This window comes from Gymnoscopelus braueri (genome assembly GCF_963280865.1).
Source record: "Gymnoscopelus braueri genome assembly, chromosome: 15".
NCBI classification, from domain to species: Eukaryota; Metazoa; Chordata; class Actinopteri; order Myctophiformes; family Myctophidae; genus Gymnoscopelus; species Gymnoscopelus braueri.
Window position 1 is genome coordinate 26,430,928 of NC_137620.1, and position 22,905 is coordinate 26,453,832.

At 40.6% G+C, this 22,905-nt stretch overlaps 3 protein-coding genes across 6 annotated transcripts in view; 1 reads left to right on the plus strand and 2 right to left on the minus strand.

The window, feature by feature from the left end:
- Positions 1-2,089: 2,089 nt before the first annotated feature.
- Positions 2,090-4,185, minus strand: LOC308102234 (putative E3 ubiquitin-protein ligase RNF144A-A; the record flags this gene model as incomplete). Its single annotated transcript, XM_080451849.1, has 4 exons — positions 2,090-2,555; positions 2,708-2,881; positions 3,656-3,756; positions 4,092-4,185. The coding sequence occupies 4 exons, from the start codon at positions 4,183-4,185 to the stop codon at positions 2,100-2,102; spliced, it is 825 nt and encodes a 274-aa protein (XP_080307975.1). The 3' UTR covers positions 2,090-2,099.
- A 3,802-nt stretch (positions 4,186-7,987) lies between these two features.
- On the plus strand, positions 7,988-15,424 carry oxa1l (OXA1L mitochondrial inner membrane protein; the record flags this gene model as incomplete). Its single annotated transcript, XM_080451845.1, has 10 exons — positions 7,988-8,098; positions 9,519-9,641; positions 9,969-10,257; positions 10,733-10,876; positions 11,000-11,085; positions 12,146-12,310; positions 12,669-12,773; positions 13,946-14,108; positions 14,437-14,517; positions 15,134-15,424. 10 exons carry the CDS (start codon positions 7,988-7,990, stop codon positions 15,268-15,270), a joined length of 1,404 nt encoding a protein of 467 aa, XP_080307971.1. The 3' UTR covers positions 15,271-15,424.
- Positions 15,425-15,514: 90 nt separating this feature from the next.
- slc7a7 (solute carrier family 7 member 7) overlaps positions 15,515-22,905 on the minus strand; it is a 14,008-nt gene continuing 6,617 nt past the window's right edge. For all 4 annotated transcript variants that reach the window (XM_080451840.1, XM_080451842.1, XM_080451841.1 and 1 more), the window contains 8 exons: positions 22,359-22,484; positions 21,678-21,822; positions 20,757-20,880; positions 19,641-19,744; positions 19,271-19,367; positions 18,215-18,364; positions 17,720-17,903; positions 15,515-16,390 (listed from right to left, as the gene is read on the minus strand). In XM_080451840.1, coding sequence (XP_080307966.1) covers positions 16,323-16,390; positions 17,720-17,903; positions 18,215-18,364; positions 19,271-19,367; positions 19,641-19,744; positions 20,757-20,880; positions 21,678-21,822; positions 22,359-22,484 — 998 coding nt within the window. In that variant the 3' untranslated portion in view covers positions 15,515-16,322. The remainder of the gene's footprint in view (positions 16,391-17,719; positions 17,904-18,214; positions 18,365-19,270; positions 19,368-19,640; positions 19,745-20,756; positions 20,881-21,677; positions 21,823-22,358; positions 22,485-22,905) is intronic.

Below are 22,905 nucleotides of genomic sequence, written 5' to 3' on the forward strand. Positions count from 1 at the left end.
CATCTGAAAAAGGTTGATGTGACTGGAACTCAGCCACAGTGCAAATACGGTGAGCAGCTGAAACAAATTCAGCAATATTAGTGTTAGTATTACTAGTTTTAGCCGCATATTTTCTATTCCTCCTGAGTTTAGTGGCAGATGTGGAACAACTGATGCCGCAAAGAATTATTAAAGATGAGTCAACTTCACGCTGTCCTGTTATACATGGTATTGCCACTGTGCCACAGCAAAAATGCTACCAGACAGGTTCAATTCACCAGGGGCAGGACCAGCCTGGAGGAGGCTACTGAAGTAAAAAAGAAAAAAAGAAGCTGAAAAATACACTCAATCAGAAAAAAACAGAAAGAAATAGCATTCACCCCTGGCAATAGAATTGAGTCCAAATTGATTCAAGCCAGGTTATAGGAAGGGTAAGTGATTTTCCTTTGTTAAAATATGTGTTAAATAGCTCTATGTTGTGATACTCATTGCTATAGAGTGTTTTTTCCAGTAACAGGGGTCTCCCCGTCACTCTTGCTCTGTAGTAAACAGAAATTGTATTTTCACCAATTTTATCCAATTAGGAGAGAGAACTCACAAAGGATACAGGATGAAAAAGTGAAATTGGAAGAAATAAGCAGATCAAATTAGAAATGTAACATTGAAGCTGATAAATGGTTACTCTCTCCTGATTGGCTGAAATTTGGCAACCCACCTGAAAATGCATTTTCTGTTTACTAAAGAGCTGGAGAGACAGGGAGACCCCTAGTACTGAACAAACACTCTATAGCAATGATGACTAACAAAAACCTTTTTGTTTTAACCCCCCAAAATCACTTACCCTACCTTTAAATAAGGAAATAAAAGAGGCCAAAAGAGTGTACAAGAAGAATGAGGAAAGGCTCTTCCAGGAAGGCCTCAGACCCTGAGATGCTGTTCATCAAGTATACTCTGACAACACAGCTATAATTGACACCACTAACTCCAACAGGTGATTGACAGTTTTGCAGAGTGGCGTGAAAACCACCTGGACCTAAACCCCAGCAAAACTAAAAATGCTGACGATAAATGACGATACAAGAGAGAGCATTGAGTAGTATAAATACATTGGTGCGCGCACGCACGCACACACACATTTAGGAGAATACATACAGGGACACAAATATTATATGTGCAGTAAAGCTACATTCACAAAGTCATGGTATATGTCTTCATGATACAATAGGCATGTCACTCAGTACTCAGCGTTGGCGGCTGGCCGGCTGCCAATTATAGCAGAGATAGCCAGTCTTTTTGCCTCCTTTTTGGGCATTCCCAGTTGTTGAAGCCCTCTAACAACTAGTTTGTGATTATGTCAAATAGTCTGCACCTATAACCTAGCTCTGAGATGGTGTGTAGGAGTGGTTGGTATTTAATGACCTTGGTCATAAAGGCTTCCTCTCTAAGGAAATATTATTTCACTGTCAGACCACAGGGGGTACATACAGTATAGCTGTAGATATAAAACACATACCCCTTCTGCAATCATGCTAATTAAACTTTATTAATCCAAACAGTGAATACCTGATTAACTGTGTTTAATTCTGTCAGATCAAAGATCAAATGTAATCGTAACAATCATTATTCTCAATGTCACTATCAATACAACATTGTCAATACAAAGACAAAATATAAAAAATTTAAGCCAGCCTCTACATTTTCTCCACAATTTTCTCACCAAAATGACAACCAGGCAGACTAGATCGATTCTCACGATTGTAGAGGGAATGCGAAAGAAAAAGCAAACACAGTTTCATCTCAGCGAACAGTTTACTCTACTCCACCTTAAACTAGAAAAATAAATAAAGTCCAAAACAGTAGATCGTAGATTTCACAACCAACTTGGGAGTCACCGCGTGACCGCCCCTCCAGGCAATGGGATTGGGATAATATGTAACCAAATACCTAACTTTATTTGACAAAAATGTCCTATCTATCAATGTACATTGAAAACATTAAACGTCTGAAAAACGCAAACAATATTGGATGTTAATAATGGTTAACTCAACCGTACTTAATCATGCATCTGACAGTGTACAGTAGCTACTGTATGTATGTACATGTGTACGGTGCCTTTCTTCCTAGTTTTTACGCCATACAGGTATAGACGTTTGCCTTGGAGCTATGCCGGCACTGCAAGGTCTGAAATATGAGCTTGTCTTCAAGCACTCAGGGGTGAGTTTCAGACACACAAAGCAGAACTCAATCTGACAGCGAGGACAGATGATGTTCTTACACCCTGTCTTGTCGTGTTCCACTCTCTGGCCGCAGGTAGGGCAGGCCCGGATGGAGGGACAGGCATCGACTCCCTCCACCTGAGGAAGGGAGGTGGTCTTGCAGTTCTTCAGAATTTCCAGGTCACGATTCACGCAGCCAATGTTGCTGCAACGGTCGGAGCGCGGAGCGCGGCCTTTCCACGGCTTCAGACACTGCCAGCAAAACTGGTAGAAATGCTTATTTTCTGCTACACAGATGGTGCACTGGACATTTAGGTTGGTGAGGTCCTCTCTCTCCACATAGGTGTTGCATCCTGGACACTTCGGAAAAGAGTGGGATGACAGGCATCAGAAATGGAGTGTTCTTTGGTTGTTAAAAGTCACACCAAATCATTGCTGTTAAAATCTTATCTTCTCATAATTCTAAAAGCCTCTTTTATGTTCTAATGGGAATATGATACCAGAACACTCACTGTTTTAAATTCACAGTATTCTGTGGCTGCCAGGCGAGCTAGGATTTCTTCAAAGTACTGCATCTCCTCAGCAGTCAGCACTGCCAGTTTACGCACCTCTTGATAGGACCACACCTCATCACACTTCTGCAGAGTGCCATCCTTTAATGCAGGGCACTTGAATTTGTACTGGCCCTGGGATTAAAGATAAAATGACACTCTATGAAGTCAGAGCAGTACTTAGTGCACAGTAGCACCAAATGAGGCCTGCAAAACACGGGGGGAAATGAACTTTCCTCCTACACATAAAGTGGTTTTATTATATTGGCATTGTGCATTCTGCATTGTTTACATTCTTTTAAGAGCGTGATTTTGAGACCGGTTTCACTTTACAATAACTGAATGGAATCCACTATATTTTTTCGCATTGCTCACTCACAGAGCACGGACACAAGATGGATAAAGATGATGGTCAATATTTGTACTTATCATGGCCAGTTAGTTTGGTAGAACCCACGGTTCAACACTGCTTTAAATTAAAACAGTCAGTTGTTCCAGCTATGTCAAGAAAACACTTTTTCTTACTAATTAGAGCAGTGGCTCTCAAGATTTATTTGGCCGCGGACCCACATCTGAAAAGATTTTCTAGAAACCCCATGAGAAGATATGGGTGTTAAGAATTCTCAAACTCTTTCCAAATGGTTCACAATTTTTTTAAATGTCTAGAAAATAGCAGATCTACAAGCTCACAAGCATCTAGATGAGCTTGTAGATCTGCTATAACCCTAAGTATAAAGTAGGGTTAAAGTGGTTGAACTCTTTTTGATGCTATATTGACACATTTTGCTGGGGACCCCCTGGAACCCCCTCAAGGACCCCTGGGGGTCCCCCGACCCCACTTTGAGAACCACGTACTTAGATCAACCCTATGGAATGGGATCTATAAATGGGATGATGGAAGGAAATTACCTGGTCCAGTAAGCTGCGACACCATCCTGTGAGAGACTCTGGTGTAACAGCATGACCACAGGACATCTCTGCTCGGAGACACCTGTCGCCATCTTCTGGGGCTGAGGAATAAGATACACATAGAAACTGTAAAGTTACATCCAATGTATATGGGATAATAAAAAGGACTCCCCCATGTGTCTATATGAGAATTGTGACTTGCACCCCTCCATTTTAGGACACATTCCAAGACAACAGTCAAAGGGATATTTGGTATAACTTAATAATAATAATATGCTGTTGATTAATATGTTTGGATTGGTGAACTTAACTACATTAATGTCCATTCATTCTTGCATTCAGGTATACATAACACATTGAAATCCAATAAGTGTTTGTTAAGTAGCACATCCACAAATTGACAATAGGCTATTGTAATTATTTTTTCATAACCCACGTAGTGCATCCAAATCATCTGGTCTATTGACAAATTTCAGAGTGGTGTCCCTGGGGTCATAGCTCTTTTCCTCCTGCTGCTGCTGTGTGGCCATTTTCTTTCAAGTCAGTCCCCAGAGCTTCGTTCACGATCAGGACAATATTAAAGACTGGACTGGTGGAAGATATTTTGCTGTGTCAATGCAATTTGTTATTAGGCTATGTGTTATCCTTTCGCTAGCTCGCTTTCCCTCTCGGCTGTGCCAATTCCAAGAAGCCAAGTGACTTATGGGAAAGGAAGCCTATAGGTTATCCCATAGGCTTACACACTTGATTGGATGTGTCACGTGTTCTACATGAAAGAGAAACTTGTGCCTGTTTCCGCGAAGTTTCCAACTTGCCATCAGCATCAGATCAGACTGCAAACTGTTTTTAAGCTGTCGGATACGCAAAGTCTCAAAAAACAACAAAGATGGGTAGAATTTACCAGGTCGTGGTGATTGGATTCAGGGGAGAGAAGATGGTCATTGACTTGTGCAACACAGAGGATCAAATGAAGGCCATGACAGTGTTGCAGCTGAAAGAGAAAATTGCAGAAAGGCTTCCGGGCAACGTTGGTAAGCATCTTTGGTCTATGAGTAGCCCTGGTCCAGAGCGTTAGTGTGTTCTCTTTAGAGCTCTGCTCTGCTCATAGACCGAAAATCCCTCTGCCTTGTGAGGTCTCCGTCTTCAGTAAAAAAAAATAAAAAAAACTATTTTTGCTATTTACCGAAACAAAGGCTGTTTTGCTGTGGAATTCTGGGGTCTATGGGCAGAGCTGGACTGGACCCGGCTATGAGCAACAAGTTTTGTTGAATTAAAACAAAAACAACATCAAAAAGTGCTGTGAAATCACTGAAATGTATATAAATTAGCCTACTCTCTTTTGTGTGCGTGTGTGCAGACAGTGAGACTCTGCGGCTGATCTTCACAAACAAACAACTGGAAGGGGATTCAACCCTTCTGTCTTGTTATGGAATCCAACACCAGTCAATCATCCAGTTAGTGATCAGAGTTCCTGGAGGACTGACACTGCTGTGACAGTCTCAGACGAGATGGACACGAGAAAGAAAGAAACATGCTGCTGTTGCTGTTCTTTCACCCTGCTGATAGCTACTTTGTTTTCTGTTGATGCCGACCATTCCTGTATTGTTCTGTAACACAACACAATAAATAGCCTAGTTAGGCTATATTGTTCATTATTGTGATTTAGGTCATTGGCAGAACTTTGTTGAAACCACTTAAGTATGTGCAAAATACAAATAAAAGTTTCCTGTTGAGAAGTCGCCATGATCTCTTCCTGTTGACGTTCACCACACTTTTGAAAATATAAGGTTGATAACATGCGTAGGACATAGGACATAGGCTGTTCTTGTGATTTGTAATTTGTAATTAAATGGTCGCTGTATAGGTCATGCTCCAGGGGGTCTACTTGGAGTGCTATTTGATAAAGTCCTGGCTTGATTTTAAGATTGATTCGATTTAATCCTGATTGATTGAATATTGATTGATTGATTGAATACTTTATTTAGAAATAAGGTCAACTAAATAGGATTGAAAAGCCCCTGAAAGCCTAATGGCTTTGCGACATTAATATAATAGGTAATAGGCCTACACATTACAGAATACAAACATTTTGACTTTTACTACAACAATGACTTCGTTCAAAATCAATTAGCCTATGAGATCACTTTTCCACAATGTCTAATTTATGAACGATTCTCTGTCAAAATCAGAGAAACCTAAATTACCCCCATAAGGGGCGAGTGTCTGTCTGTCTGTTGATCTCCACTCCGTTTCTGTAGGCTTTTTCTAAGGGCGTACGACCGGCACACACACAGAACAAACAGCTCTCCCGCTGTCCATGGTTCTGAATTCCATTTAGTGCGACTGGACCTGAAACTGTGGCATCTACTGTATGACTTGGTGAAACTTTTTTTTATCTGATTTTGCCCTTAGCCGTTCACCGTTCGTATGCAGTTGTTGGACTCATCCCCTCTTAAGCTTTAATGGATTTTTATTGCGCAAGTAGCGTATTATTAGCCTAAAAGTACAAACATGTCATGTCACTGTATTATCAACGATAAAGACAGGTCTTGTCTTGACTGGTCTGCCTGTCCTTCCCTGACACCATCAAACTGGATATTAAAAGTGTTATTCTGTGCAGGCTACATAATATAGGCCAAGCTATACATGTCCCCATCACAGCCTGCATGTTGTAGCCTGCAATGGCTTAAAGTATCAATGGAGCACTTTCTTTAAGCAGTGTGCTCCAGGTTCTACATGAACAAAGACAAAGAGTTTGTGGAAAGGTTTGTTACACTTTTGTATTAATCATATACCTACTGAATGTAGCAATCACGTTATATTTATCAGTAAGAAGTATATCAGTGCACAAACATATAATAACAGATTGATTATACCCAGTAATTTCTTACTGCAGTGAAAATCCCAACACTGAGAATATTGATGCTCAGCTTAATAAAGTGTTTGATGACTTAAAGAAAGATCCAGGTAATGGGAAAAGGAGGCAGGCATAACCCTAAAAGAGGATGAATGGCTGAATATATGTAGCGTATTATCCACCACTACTATTGCCTTTGGAGAGAGTTCTCATGAAAGAACATGATTAGGTTCTTTATTACGCCAAGGAGAAAATACTTACAAAATGGTACACAGAATGGTCAGGGAATTGTTGGAGAGATTGCAATAACAATGGCTGACCACTTCCATATATTCTGGGACTGTCCAGTAATCTAAACCATACTGTCTAGAGATTGTATCAGATATCAACTCAATAATGGGTTCTGAGCTTGAATGTACTTTTATCAATATTTACCTGGATCTTTATATAGATGTGGGTGTTCGAATATATATAAATATATATCTGTATGTAGGTATGAGTGAATCGGTGTTATGTGTGGAGGTAAATTGCTTGAATTATATTTCATATCATAAACATTTTTGCATCTTTTATTTCTTGTATTTTATTTATCTATGTATTGGATCCAATTGGATTAAAATGCTTTTTATTGAACAATACAGGAGATACGGCTATTTCTGCTGGCCCATACAATATGCCATCCGTGGCCATGAGTTAAGCACTTTATATTTGAAATTTGAACGTTTGTGTAGATGTACGGGCTAAATATAGAGAGAGTGCAAAAAACAGGTTGAAGTTCATGACTGTCATGATATGACAGTCATGTTTCAGGGCTACGGCGGATCCTAGATTGGACAACCAGTCCCCCTTCCTTGGAGTAGTATTTCACAACCATCGATCTTATTTCTATTTTTTTAAGTAGTTAAATTAAATAACCCATATTTCATAGTTTTCACAAACACAAGATGGACAATTCACTTTGACAACCATTTTGTATTTTGTCCGCTTCTGCGTTCCGTAGCACTTCTATTGAGTAAACAGTGTTGCCATGTCGGCTTCTTATAAGCGACTTTGGACTTCTTTTTCTGTAAAGTCGCTTGTGAATATTGGTAGTTGTGGGTTGCTGATTTTTTGGTCTTGTTTCTAAAGTGTAGTTGCTTATTTGGGCTTGTTTACAATGTTTTTTTTAAATTATTATTTAAGTGGTTCTCAAATATTTTCATGTCATGGACCCCCAAATTAATGTTTTTAATTTGTCCCCTAACCCCACATTTGAAAATGTTTTGTGCCAGGGAGCCCCGCATACCAGATTTGCGATTTGAAGTTTTTTGAAAATAGCAGATCTTCAAGCTCAGAACCGCGTCGTATCGCGGTGCGTTGTGAGCTTGTAGATCGGCTATTTTCAAATAAAGTGGTCATTTTGCTTCTTTTGGGCTTGTTTTCCTAGACTTGGTTGCTTATTTCTCTCACATAACTTGGCAACACTGTCAGTAAACATGGCTGCCATCAGGAGTGGGGCGACTCAGGGTTGCTTAGCAAGATGTCTTTTAAGACAGACGGGGAAACCCAGGCCTGGCAGTCATTCACTTCCAGGAACATGGAAACAGGTGTGTTTTGTTCACATATTTATGTTTGTCATAATGTCATTATATCTGTTCTCTCAGAATTAAGCGACAAACAGCGAAAACATCTACAGCTAGCCGGGTTAGCATCTCCAGTGCCTTGCAGGAATACCAAAACGCTCGCCCCAAAACACAGTCGCCCCGGGGCATACTGGCGGTATTCACCTGGTATACCTCAGTAAACTATGCCAAACTAAACTCAACCTTATTCCTAAACGTAACTTCAGTAAAACGGTGCCAAAACCTAGCCTTGTTCCAAAACGTAACCTCAGTAAAATGATGCTTAAACCTAACCGTATTTACCTTATCCTCAGTAAATCATATATAAGAAGAATACAAGAACCGCTGGTCGCGAAAATAATGGGGGCGAGCGTGTTTTGGGGCGAGTTTTCCGGTTACCCTTTACAGTGAGCAGCATGCCTCCTGTGACTTTGACAGTGCATCTAGCCCCCATTACGAAGCTCTCCCTCAGAGGGAGAGGTTCGTAATGGGGCTACAGTGCATCTTGTGCTAAGAAGTGCAGTGTTGAAAGAAGCACATGTTTTACCTAAGTAAAACAAAAAAATGCTGCAATGTAGAAATACTCTGTTACAAGTAGAAGTCCCGTATTCAAAATTTACTTGAGTAAAAGTACAAAAGTATCGGCATCAAAATATACTTACAGTACCAAAAGTAAAAGTACTCATTGTGCAGACGGTCCCATTTCATAATGTATTAAACATGTTTTGAAAATAGCCGATCTCGGATCACGCGACGCATTGTGAGCTTGTAAATCTGCTATTTTCAAATGGTCGAAATGTGTATGTAGGGCTGAAGTGGTTAGAGTGTTTCGTAATAATAATAATCCAAATCTACAAAGTAACTTGTACCTTAAGTTGTCACATAATTGTAGTGGAGTAAAAGTACAATATTTGCCTCTGAGATTTAGTGGAGTAAAAGTATTGAACATTGGAAATACTAAAGTAAATATACCTCTTAAGTACAGTACTTGAGTAAATGTACTTAGTTACTTTACACCACTGGCTAAGGGTCAGATTAATCTGATCTCAAACTATAGCAACAGTCTCAGTCCGTATTTATCTAACATTGCAGCGTGTTTTTCCTTCTATTTAGTTAGTATATAGATTCAGTGGTCCTACATGTACGTATGGTATTTCTGTCTGGGTCAATGGATACCAGCAATACTTCCAAGTTCGATCTTTGATTGGTTGATTGATGTTTGTATGTTGATGTTACAAGAATGCATATACATGTCCAATACACCGTATTTGTACATATCTTTAAAAAGGATAAAACACTTAAAACGCTTGAGAGCTTTCCAATGTGGTCCTATAGATCCTTCAGTGCTATCAGTCCTATATAGTGAGCATTTGTTTGACAATATTCCCCCTCCTTCCGTCTACAGAAGTTCCACTTCCATACGGTAGTGGAGTGCAGGAGAACGGCCACTCAGATTGTTCTGGGTAGACAACACAGTGGAAGGTTCCCATTGCTGAACCGTGCAACAGTGCGATATAACAGCTCACAGGTGAGTCTGCTGGTTCTGTTCTGTCCATGACATGAAGCTGTTATCAGCTTCATGTTAGACAATATGATATAGACAAGATAGACAAGATCTGTATAGTTTGCATGAAATATTGCCAGTTCATTTTCTTCAAGGCCATGATGGAATTGTAAAACGTAGTAGAAGTTCAGTTAAAACTTTAACCATAACAAATATAGTTGTTCTGTTCACAGATGCTCTTAAGCCAAATGGAATGAGATCACATTAATAATACAATTCAAAAGAGCTGACAACTGTTAAATGCATTGTACCTAAGTTCACAGTGATGCCATGTTGTATTAATATCACCAGATCCCAGTTGAAACTGTTAACCTGGCGATTCCCGCCGTGGAAGCCTCCGCTTCCCCTCCAGTCCTGGAGTCCACTCCTATCCTTGTGACCTCTGACCCCTCCGCTGCCATCACTGAGCTGTTGACCGAGGCTCCACTAACTGCAGCGGAGGTTTTACAGGGGGCACTTCATGAACCCAGCTTAGCGGAACTGGGCCTCGCTGGCCATACCCCAGTAGGGCTGATCCAGAACTTGCTGGAGTTTCTGCATATGGATGTAGGCTTACCCTGGTGGGGCGCCATTGTCGCAGGTAAGCTCAAAATGGTGCAAACCCATAAACAACACTTAACCACAGCATCCATATTCTGGGGGGGAACATTTGCCAAAATTTGCATTGGAATTAGCTTGGAAGCTATGTCAGGAGGGTGCTTTACATCTCGTCGCTGTCGAGTGGACTTGGAACCATTACTTTTCAGGAAATGGATAAAAAAAATTTTTTTGCAATGGTTCCATATTATTTAGCCACAAGCTCGTTTTAATACTTGTTTTAATTGGATAAATATGTATAAAACCCACAGACAGACTTAACCACTTTTAGCCCGGCACCCCTCTTTTGGGTATGCTATTATAAAGCCAACACACAACACATTGTGGGCTTGTGAAACAGGTCATTAATTTATGAAAACAACATGAAAATGTGAAATATGGAGTTACAAGGTTTCTGCCTACCAGCGACCATATGACACGGTGTCCTAGTTCTGTATCCATTCCTTTTCCTCATGCAGGAACGGTGTTTGCCCGCATGGCTGTGTTTCCGGTCATAGTGAAAGGACAGAGGGAGGCAGCCAAGCTCAACAACGTATTACCGGAGATGACCAAAATGACCAACAGAATGAATGAGGCCAAACAAAGTGGAAATAAATTTGAATGTAAATTCTCTTTCTGTTTTTTTTTCTTCATTTAACATCATTATATAGTAGATGTTTTATCTGCTGTCCAGCTTCAAAACAACAGCCTCATTAATGCCTTTTTAATGCCTTTCTGTATCATAGTCGCGAAGGCCTACTCTGACCTAACCTTGTTCCAGAAGAAGCATGATGTGAACCCTCTCCGTGGCTTCCTGGTTCCCTTGGTGCAGGTCAGTATATTTCTTTGTACCGGTCTCCCCTTTTTGTGGTACTAAATAGTAACGTTGTTACAGATGACACCAAGCAGAACATCCGGTAAACATTCGGCAAAAATAGCCAATCTTCCAGCTCACAACTCACCAGCCACAAACTAGCTTGTAGATCGTCTATTTTCACAATTTAACATACAACAAAGTATATAAGGTTTAAGTAGTTAAAGGATAGACTATTAACCATTTAGTGTTTTCAAATCACTGGATATGCTATCTACACAAAGAAGACAAAACCACACGTTACGTTTTTATTGCAGAAAAAGTACTGAAATATTTTACTTAAGTAAAAGTATCAATACCACAATGTAGAAGTACTCTGTTACAAGTAAAAGGCCTGTGTTCAAAATGTTACTTGAGTAAAAGTACAAAAGTATTGGCATCAAAATATACTTAAAGTACCAAAATAAAAGTACTAAAATGTTTGAAAATAGCAGATCTACAAGCTCACAACGCGTCGCGACGCGTTGTGAGCTTGTAGATCGGCTATTTTCAAATAAATGTATAAAATAGGGCTAAGTGGTTAATGTATGTTTTTTTGATATAATAATGTATATCTGCAAAGTAACTAAAGTTATCAAATAATTGTAGTGGAGTAAAAGTACAATATTTTCCTCAGATGTAGTGGAGTAAAAGTAAAAGTATTGAAAATTGGAAATACTCCAGTAAAGTAAAAGAACCTCAAAATTGTACTTAAGTACAGTACTTAGTTACTTTACACCACTGGTTAATTGTGAATTATGATGAAATCTTCTGTACATGCCTAAAAGCCATGTATGTGGACAGACCAACCTAATCTCAATAAACTTATTTTTTAGTTCAGATTATGAACCACATGAACCTCGTTGTCCCTATTCTGGGCATGTCATAATAGGCGAAGATTAATAAAAAAAAATAGCAGATCTTCAAGCCCGAGACTCGTTGTGAGCTTGTAGAGCGGCTATTTGACGTTCAACAAAGTGTGTACGGTTTAAAGTTGCTAATGCTTTTGACCAATCAAACGTCCCTCTGTTCTCCTCAGGCGCCAGTCTTCATTTCATTTTTCATAGCGCTGAGGAAGATGGCGTATCTCCCAGTGCCCAGCCTGCAGACCGGAGGAGCACTGTGGTTCACAGACCTGACGGCAGCAGACCCCTACTTCCTGCTCCCAGTGGTTGTCACCGGTACCATGTTTTTCATCCTGGAGGTCAGCATGGTTTAACGTTGTCAAACCAATTATAAAATAACCCGTTCGACTTTAACCCATTTTGGGTGGGAACCCCTATTTGTAACTATACCTTTCAAGACGGGAACCCCTTTTGGGGTTCTTGTTGCTATGCACAGTATATAGCAACATACATTTGTTGTAAAGTTTTTCAGAAAACGTAGGTCAGGATTTAGAAGGCGTTTTTAGCATTGGCCTCAGGTCTAAATGGGTTAATGGAGGTGATTTGGAAGAACCCATAACGGATCATCCGACATGGTGATGCATTGTTCATTTGAAAATCTGCTATTTTTGGCGAGTGAGACTCACCCAACGTACATGTCAACTTTGTGTCTTTCAGTTGGGAGCAGAGTCTGGTGTGGACAACCCCAACCTAAAAGCCATGAAGACAGTGTTCAGGATCATGCCCTTCATTATACTTCCCCTCACCATCAATTTCCCCACGGTCAGTCTTGTTTTCTTCATTTTAAGCTCTTTGTATTGCATCAACCTCATCTGACCTCATACAGTTTCTACTGTAAATCAGTTTAAATGTATCTGTCAACTTTTTTTGGCTGTGCAGGACAATTTGATTGGATTAAAATGTTGATCCCGTTCTGTGCAAACAATAGCGATGGGCTTTATAATTACGTACCACCACTTACTGGTACATCTAGGTTTGCATGAAGCTGTGCACATTGCACTGGTTGTCAGTATTTCCATACTTCCCTATCACTTTCAAGGCTACCCGTGTGGCCACCTTGACTGAGGAAATCCAGCAAAATTAGCCTATTCAATTGAATGTGTGGCATTCATCATTGATTTTATCATCTGTAGTTTTTCTATTGTACAATTAAAATGTATGTGTTTGGAAACATGCAGGAAGATATTTAACTGTGGCTTCTACTTGGAATTGTCCTATTGTTTGTGCAAATTCAATAGTGTGCTCAGTGAAGAATAGGCTTCAGTACCTTTATTTGCCATCAGGCTTATGATTATTATTATCATATTATCTGCACCATGTCCAAACTTAGTCTGTCATAGAAGAACACACAGTGCCATAGGCTCGCTGAAAGGCTGTTAATACCTGAATGTGGAGGGACAAGGAATGAATCCCTGTGTCCCCCATATTCCGCCAGCCCTCTTCTGTCATGTTTTGCCCTTTTGACTGTGACTCAAGGTATACTTGATGTTACAGCTGACCATTTTCCAGTTTTTTGAGGAAGCCATTGTATTCAGTTCATTTCAGTATGGTATGAAAATCAACTTGAAACTTGTTAGAGATAGGTGATCCAACAGGCTAAGTGTAACTATTATTCTTTGGCAAAGTTGTGTTAAGGTCGTCTCAGACGGGGAGTGAGTGACGCACCTTAGTAATTCATTTTCAATGAGAGACGGGCGATTCTTTGGGACGTGCAGAGAAGTTGAGGGGTGAAGAGGCAAGCAGGCGCGGTCCCGTTAAATTCTTGTGCTCGTTAGTGCACACGCCCGCGGGCGGCAAGAGCGGGATTGTGGTCAGCTTTTTCTTTTGGTACTTCTAACCTTAAGTACCAGTTCACCACATGGCCTGAAAAACATCATGTCACACTTCGTCTCCTCTAAATCTACATGTTTCTTTGACTGTCATTCATTCCTCAGGCGGTGTTTACTTATTGGTTGACCTCCAACACCTTCTCCTTGGCACAAGTGGCCCTACTTAGGCATCCATTGGTCAGGCAGAAGCTTAACATCCCAGAGAGGATAACCCATCCAACCTCTACTCTGCCTGAAAGCGACGGCATCATCGCAAGCATGAAGAAGGGTGGGTGTTCTCGAAAAGCATAATACCGTACATTCTTTAAGTCCTGTAGGAAGTGGAATTTTGAACGTGAAGGATGAGTGGGTGTACAAGGACACACATTAACGCGAATGGGGACATACGTTAACTAACCAACTTATTTTTGTTAAAGTGATTTGTAACTCAAATTAGTCTTCCACAGCTTTTTGTCCATCTAAAGAGTTTATAATTCTAATGAACAGAATTTAAAATGAACAATGTTGTATTTTCGGATAGTTTCTTTCTCCATTCTTTCTCTCTATATATTCCTTTTCTTTGTTCGTGACTTGAAATATCTTGTCTGTCCCTTCAGGCTGGAAGAATGCTCAATTGGCCCAGCAGTTGGAGGAGAGGGAGAGGAGGATAAAGAACCATTTGGACCTTGCTGCTAAAGGTTGGCACCACCGCTTCAGTAGTCCTGTGTACACAGATTGTTCTCCACACTTCAATTGCTAGTATTGACAAGACATTTTCTTCTCAATCACTAACACTGGGGAATGCTCAAAACTTTAAATATTATAGATGTTAGCCTAGTAGTGTAACAGTAAATAGCCTTTGCTGTTGTGTAGGGCAACATCAAATGTTATTACATTTCCACAGATTATAATTGATAGGGTCAGACAGGACAGGAATAGTCAAAAAGATCAAGTGAAAGTTCTTAATCTGAACCGCTTAAGCTCTAGTTCAAAAATAGCAAAAGTAGCCTATTTACAAGCTCACAATGCTTGTAGATCTGCTATATTTTTTGTTATTCTTTTTATATAATGACATTCCCAAAATAGGGACACTATGGTTAAAGTGCTTAATGGATAATATGATTGTCTATGAACCTGTTTCAGCTCAGTACAGTATGTATGTTGATTAGTTGTACTTGCACACTCTGAACACTAGATAGTCCCATCACTCTTCTCTTGCGTAGGTACATCAATGAACATGTTAAGTGTCACCATTGTAATGTTTCATACATTTCACCACAGTGCTTAATTTGCTCCTTTCTCCTTTCTTCTCAGGACCGCTGAGGCAGACATTTACCCACAACCCTCTCCAACAGACAGCCCCACCCATCGCCGCACCATCAGCCAAAGGCAAGCCAGTATCCCAGCCAGCCAGTGATAAGACGAGGCCTTGGAAGGAGACTCTTGGATAGAAGAGATTGACGCATAGCTTGGGAGCCCAATGAATCGTGTACATATTTATGTTGAACGTAGAAATTATTGGACGGGAGGGTGGGTGGGAAGGGTTTGTCATTGTACATGTATGTATTCTAATTAAAGAGCAGCTCTCTGCTGTCTTATATCGACCATAGTTGTGTGTTCCTTCCTTGTGATTTGATTTCCTAGCTTGTTTATTGCAGTGTATTGGACAAAACAGGGTGGAAAAGGCATTTTTATTGTCCACAAATATTTTTTTATTATAAATACATAAGTCTTACTGCAGTTCTGTACTCTGTCATCTCAAACCCTCTTGCATGTGCATAGTCCATACATGAGAGAGAGAAAGAATAAGAATAAAAATGTAAGGAGTTCATTTGTGTGTGTGAGTGTGGGGGGGGGTAGCCCTTTACAGAACAAGAACTTATCAACTGTGGCACAATAAAAATGCAACAGGATAAATATAAATTAACTTTCCCTTCCACATAACTAAATTCATAAAAATGTTTTCTATTTATATTTCTTACTACAAATTATATCATTGCCCATGGGTAGTGGGCATCAGTGCTTTAGTTTAAAAGATGTCTCCTTTCCACTCAAAACAATCCTAATCATTTTTAAATAAGATCTAAAAGTTTCTAGCCCTTGTTGCATGTCAATTATCTTCAGACATTGTCTCAATTGGAAATACAAGTTCTTCATACATTAGTACAACAGTTCTCTAACAGAAAATGGTGTTGATTCCTGTGCAGTGTATTGAGTTCTGTATCACAGTCAGTTGGAAGGTCATCTTGGCCACTGAAGGATCGCCACCATCGTACATTCATAAACCTCATCAAAGTGACAATGAGCAGTTCAGAGAGCTGCATCTAACTGATGCTTTTTGGTAAAGCTTGAGTCCAGACATTGTGCATTGAGGTCTATTGTAATTGGCTGGTCAGGATAGGCTTGGGTTAGGCCTCTTCCATTTGTGCGTTGTCAGTCTCCAGCAGAATGTGACTTCTAAACCGCTGTACTCTGCCTTGTTGCATGCCTTATCGTCTGTTTCTTAGTCGTCTTTGTCCAATTCCGTCACAACAGAATAGCACACCTTCTGAATCAGCAGGCCGGCTCTGGCTGTGATGGTCAGAGACAAAAAGAGAGATTAGTCTGCATGACATTTATGTACCCTGGGGCCTCGAGCATTGATCGTGAAGGTCACAATTAACCCATTAAAACCGGGAACGCATCTGTGTAACCACTTTAACCATAATTTTACACTTTGGCTATTCAAAAATAGCAGATCTACGAGCTCATAGCACGGCACTTGGTGCCGCGCTATGAGCTTGTACTTGTAGATCTGCTATTTTTGAAACAAACAAAAAAAATCTTTGAGTATTATTTTTAACTCAAATATTTGCTTCTGGCTGTGTCCTGGAACAAAATATTTTGAGATGGATGTCGGTGGCCAAATACTTATAATGTTGGTGGTCCTTGACATGAAAAAGTTTGAGCACCACTGATTTGTTGTTTGTTTTTCAGAAAACTGTTAGGATTTAGAGACATTTGTAGAATCGGCCTCATGTCTTAATGGGTTAAGTTGCTAGTGAATACAAAATTACTCAAGGGGATTGACCCAGGCCAAATCCTGTGTACATTGGGTACATTGAGAATCATCATAATCTGTTCAATTAAGTAGCTACATCAAGTCAAATTTCTTGTAGCCCACTTGACATTTGAATTGGTGTTGCTAATGTTGACAAATAAAGCATAAAACCAGGGCGGCAGTGGCCTAGGAGGTAGAATGGCATTCTTGGAATCGGAGGGTTCCCAGTTCAATCCCCAGCTCCTCCTAGCCGCATGTCAAAGTGTCCTTGAGCAAGACACTGAACCCCTAACTGGTGCCTTGTATGGTTTCCTACACCATCAGTGTGTGAATTTGTGTTTGAATGTATGAATGTGAAATACATTGTAAAGTGCTTGGGGAAAGGACCAGTATAAATGCGCCATTTACCTACTGATGCCACAGCATCAGATTAGACCACATATTGCAGTGTTGGTTATTACTTTGAATTAAAAATAATGAGGTATGTTACAATATTACTTTCTGTGCCACATGAAACACATGAAGTTCATTATTATACTTTCACATTTCTTTCACAAAACACCCTCATATAGAGAGCAAAAGGACTCTGCATTATATTGAATGGAAGAGTGTATAGGCTAAATGAAATAGAGAAGAATGATACTGTTATTGGTATTAAAATGCTCTTTCAGCATGCCATGAAGAAACACAGCAGTGCCCTCTAGAGGGTATATTTAGTTTTTTTATCTTATATTGGTGTGCATGAATATGTTAAGCTAAAAAAAATAACAGTTTGAAAGTAATTACTTAAGTTTAGGGTTAGATGACCACACTCACCATCACGCATTTGCTATTATATCATGTGAGTATGCACTTCTTACCGATGTACTTTCGGACCCACATGGGCCTCTTTGTGGCTGGAGTGTAGATGCAGAGGAAGTAGACGGGCACACCTGACAGAGCGATGCCAATGCCAATCAGGGAGTTGACGGTGTCGCTGTATAGCGGCACTACCACCAGGAAGACGGTGAGGAAACAGAAGATGATGGGGAAGAACAGACTCAGCTGTGGGAAAAAGAGACAGAGAGAGAGGAACTGTGAGCGAAGACGGTCTAGCACTCGCTTGCTCTGAAAGCCCTATTTTATACTTTGTCAATGGTGAATGAAGACGGGCTAGAACTCATTAGAACTCATTAGCTTTTAGGAGGCCTCTGGCGGAGACAAAAAAAAAGAAATTCTTCATATTCAGGATGGAATATGAAAAATCTGACAAATGTCAGGAGAAATGTGACTATAATATTAAAACATTTGGATTGAAATGTGTGTGTGCTACATTGCGTTGGTTGGTTTGTACTTTGTAGCTATGATTGGGGTACCTTTAGTGGTCTCTCTCTGTCAGGCTGCTTCCAGCGTAGATAGAGTTGTCCTAGGATGGACAAGCCCACAAAGAACCAGTAGCTGAAGCTGTAGTAGTTGATCAGTTGGAAGATGTCTTCTACACACAGGTAGACCAGCGCCATGGCACCCTGCAGGGACATTCAGTAGGTAAACAAACTTTTAAATGTCTAAGTGTCATTGTGAAGAGGAAAATGTCATAAAACGTTCCAAATTTCTATCATATAATGGAAGATCTAAAGGACACAGAACAATGGGTTTAAGGAATTATACAATAAAGAGATTCACCTATGAGATCACAGACAAAAACTATAAAGATTGCAGTCCAGTCAGTAGTGCATAGACTGCATACCATCAACAACAATATGCAAAAGTCCTTGTAATTTCCATCTAATATGAGTGATTATTATTATGATTATGATCATGATTTCGAGGCAGCCAGTATGATCCTGATCAGTAGATTATTCCTACCAAATGTCATGAAAATCTTCCCTTCTGCTCTTGATTCTAATCTTGACCTTGATTGTGACCTTGACTTTTGTGACCCAAAACGTATCATCTCTTCGGAACAGCCTCCTGACTACTTTCTCATACGACGAATAGCCTGACATGAATATTACTAACAGAAAGACAGTGTTCACCTATTTTCGCAGAATGTTCAACCATTTTTTTACATTTTATTTTGTAATTTCCATTTCTGCTAAGCAGCAAGCTATTTATGCTTAGATGATTTGGATTTATATTCTGATACATTTGTGCGACTGTAAAGACGAAACGGAAGTGGGGAGGAGGCCTCACATCTGCTTTATCGCCTGATCATTTTCAGAACTTCCGTGCTCCAGACTGTATGACCGACCGGAAGCATTTGAAAATTGTGGGAGGCAACAGTCTGGCCACGCGAGACTAGTGGGGAGGGAAACAAGGGATCGGACCTTGTATAGAGCCCTGGGAGACTCTGGTCAACAAAGTAAATTGAGTTTAAGTGATAAACAAACACTGACAAAATGAGTATTGTGAAAGTGAAAGGGCTGACTGACGTTGAAGAGCAGAGCAGGAATGGGAGTGTAGCGCTGAACATGGATCATGCACAGGAAGTCTGGTAGATGACCTTCTCTGGAGCCCACGAAGAAAAGCCTTTTGAGACATAAAGAACATGGTATGGTATAATTAATGACCAGTGATGGATGTAACAAGGGCTGGGAAATATATCAATATTATATCAATATTGACTAGATATGACTAGATATCGTCTGGGATCTTCTGGTTTTAATCACTTATGCCCTATTTTATACATGAAAGAATCTTCAAAAATCTTCAAAGAATAGCGATAATAGCCTATCTACATCTCACAATGGATTATTTAATTATATTTTTTTACATTTCTTCCAAAGTGGTTATACCACTCACCTAGAAGCAGCCAGTATGGAGGCATTCAGTCCTCCGAAGCAGGACAGAGCCACAGCTACAGGAATGGTCCAGTTCATCACACCAAACACCTGGTCTGCAAAAGTCTGGGAGGTGAGAAGACAGAACATTCAGTTACAACCATGCTGAGGCCACAGTGACAGAGCAGGTGATAACATCTTATCTTACATGATGTTCTGACCCCTTCCATTAGTTTAAAGCATTGGTTCTCAAAGTGCGGTTCCGGGACCCCCAGGGGTTCCAGGGGGTCCCCAGCCAAATTTGTTAATACAGCATCGCAATCAGTTTAACCACGTTAACCATATTTTATCGTTGGCTATTAAAAAATAGCAGATATACAAGCTCACAGCGCGTGACTTCGTGCCGCGCTACGAGCTTGTACATCTGCTAATTTTGAACATTTTAGAAACATCTTGAATGTTTTAACGCAACTCTTCGGGTTCCTGGCACAGAACATTTTCAGACGGGGGTCCGCGGCCAAACATATATCAATTTGGGGGTCCTTGCCACGAAAAGGTTTGAGAACTAATGGTTTAAAGAGTCTGCCCAAACAGCGTTCTACAGTACATGTCACACTGTTTAGATTTTAGTGCATATTGACACGGCCCAACCTTGTTTTGGAAAGTGCTATTCAAATCAAGTTTATTATTTTAATATTTGCACAAATTTTTTGCCTGTGCTTGCAAAACAAATTGCCCCTCGGGTACATTAAAGCTTTACCTTACCTTACCTTACCTCATTGATAGCCTGGGGCCGCATTCACGATAAACATAAGGTCACTGAAAATATGCATGACTCAAATGTGCTTCTACAGTACACGTGACACTGTCTAGATGTGAGTGCATATTGACAATGCTTAACCTTTTTTGGAAAGTGCTGAATAAATAAAGTTTATTATTATTTACATTTGCACAAATTTTCTGCCTGTGCTTGAAAACCAAATTTCCCCTCAGGGCCATTAAAACTTTACCTTACCCCACCTTACTTTGTCTTACCTCAGTGTCAGCCTGGTGCCTCTTTCTGAATAAACATGAGCCTACCTGAAATGTCACTTTTTGAATAGCGTTTCAAATCAGAGAAGGACATTGAGGCTCTTACCACAGCCACAGCATCGCTGTCCAGGATTGCGTTGATGGGGAGCACGGTGTAGTATGCCACATTGGTCAAGATGTAAATCACAGTCACTATGGGCATGGAAATAGCAATGGCCAATGGCAGGTTTCTGTAGTTCACATGAACAAACAACAGAGGGAGATAGAGGAGTCAATTTACAGGAGGAATGCATTCAGTTGTGTCTTGGATTCTGGGTTCATCATCAGTTACTGGGTCAAGAGATGACCCCTTGGTTAGGGGCAGGGAAGAGGCAGAGTGAGGGATTTGGTGAAGGTGGGGGTGTCACCTAATCTGCCTGAGAACTCAGACTTGTGATCACATGTCTTTATTTGGTCAGCTTTGGGCAGTGTGAATTGAAGCAAAGGGATAAAATACATGCATGCACACTTACATGTGCACACATGTACGCACGCGCGTACACACACGCGCACGCAAGCACACACACACACACACACGCACGCACACGCACACACACACACACACACACACACACACACACACACACACACACACACACACACACACACACACACACACACACACACAGGCTTGGTTTTCTATTTTTCTATTTAATTGGATTTGTCCAGACCATTTTAACAAAGTATGATTCTGTCCCTCCCCACTTTATATATATATTTTTGTTATCAATTATTATTGTGAGAGTGTGTGATAAGCACTGGTTAAATCATGGCATTGTGGCAAGTCTGGCAACCTCCAGGTGCCTTCAGGCATTTCTTCTGTTAAAATGTCCCCTTTTCCCTCAACACCAAATCTTTTCACTCATCGCCATGCTACAGAACCAGTGAAAGGTGATCCCTAAGCTCTTCAGCTAATAGGTTAGTTTCTGCATTTAATATTCTAACATTTTCACTGGAATTCTGTATAATGTACGCATATTGTCCCTACCTCTCTGGGTTCTTGATCTCCTCTGTGACAAAGTTGAGGGTGTCCCATCCAGAGTAAGAGAACAGAGCCGAGTACAGGGCCAGAGCGAGGGCCCCTGGGTCTCTGGATGAGCCTTCAAACAAGCCATCAAAGTTCTGAGTGTGACCTAGGAAATAGGAAGCCAATACATGCATGCACGTTAAGGTAATTTTTATGCAGTGCAGTTTCAATAGAAATGTTCACACGGTGGAAGATGTGAGAGATGTACTGTGGTACTACCTGGGCATGATATAAGTCCAAATATTATCAATAATTTTGTCAGTTGAGTTTGTGCGCCGTGAACAAGGAGGCCGAAGTAACAATTCTATTCACTCTCATTGTGTGGGGGCAAAACAGCTCTCAAAAAATGCAAACAAAGACGATTCTGCCAATTCATAAAACATCTAGTCCTGGTAAACAATTTGTGGAAAGTGAAATGGCTGTATACATGTTATATTACCCATGACAGAAGTTTGTAGTGCAATGTAAATCAGTAGGTCACCAATATCAGTGTAACACAAGTGATGCCACAGCCGCCAAGGCGAAACTTGCCAATTTACACACCAGTAGGCAACAGATAAAGATGATGAAAAATATAAGGATTTCTATCATGCCCAGGTAGCTACCAAAGTATAAAAGGAAAGAAAGAGATGGTGCCAGTACCTTGTCCAATCAACACCATACCAGTGATGATGACAGCGATTAGAGCAATGACCTTGGCATAGGTGAAGAAGTCCTGGACTCTGGTGCCCCATTTCACATAGGCACAGTTGACCCAGGTCAGCAAACCTGCAGGAGGAACCCAAGTCATTGGATACATTACACACTTATGCATATACGTTGAATACCTACATTAATATGCACACGCTCACTTATTCACTCACTCATTCACTCACTCACCCACCCACTCTATAAATTCACTAACTCAAACACTCAAACACACACACGCACACACGCTCACACGCGCACACACACACACACACACACACACACACACACACACACACACACACACACACACACACACACAGACACACACACACACAGACACACACACACACACACACACACACACACACACACACACACACACACACACACACACACACACTCACTCACTCACTCACTCACTCACTCACTCACTCACTCACTCACTCACTCACTCACTCACTCTCATTCATTCACTCACTCATTCACAAGTCAAGTATAC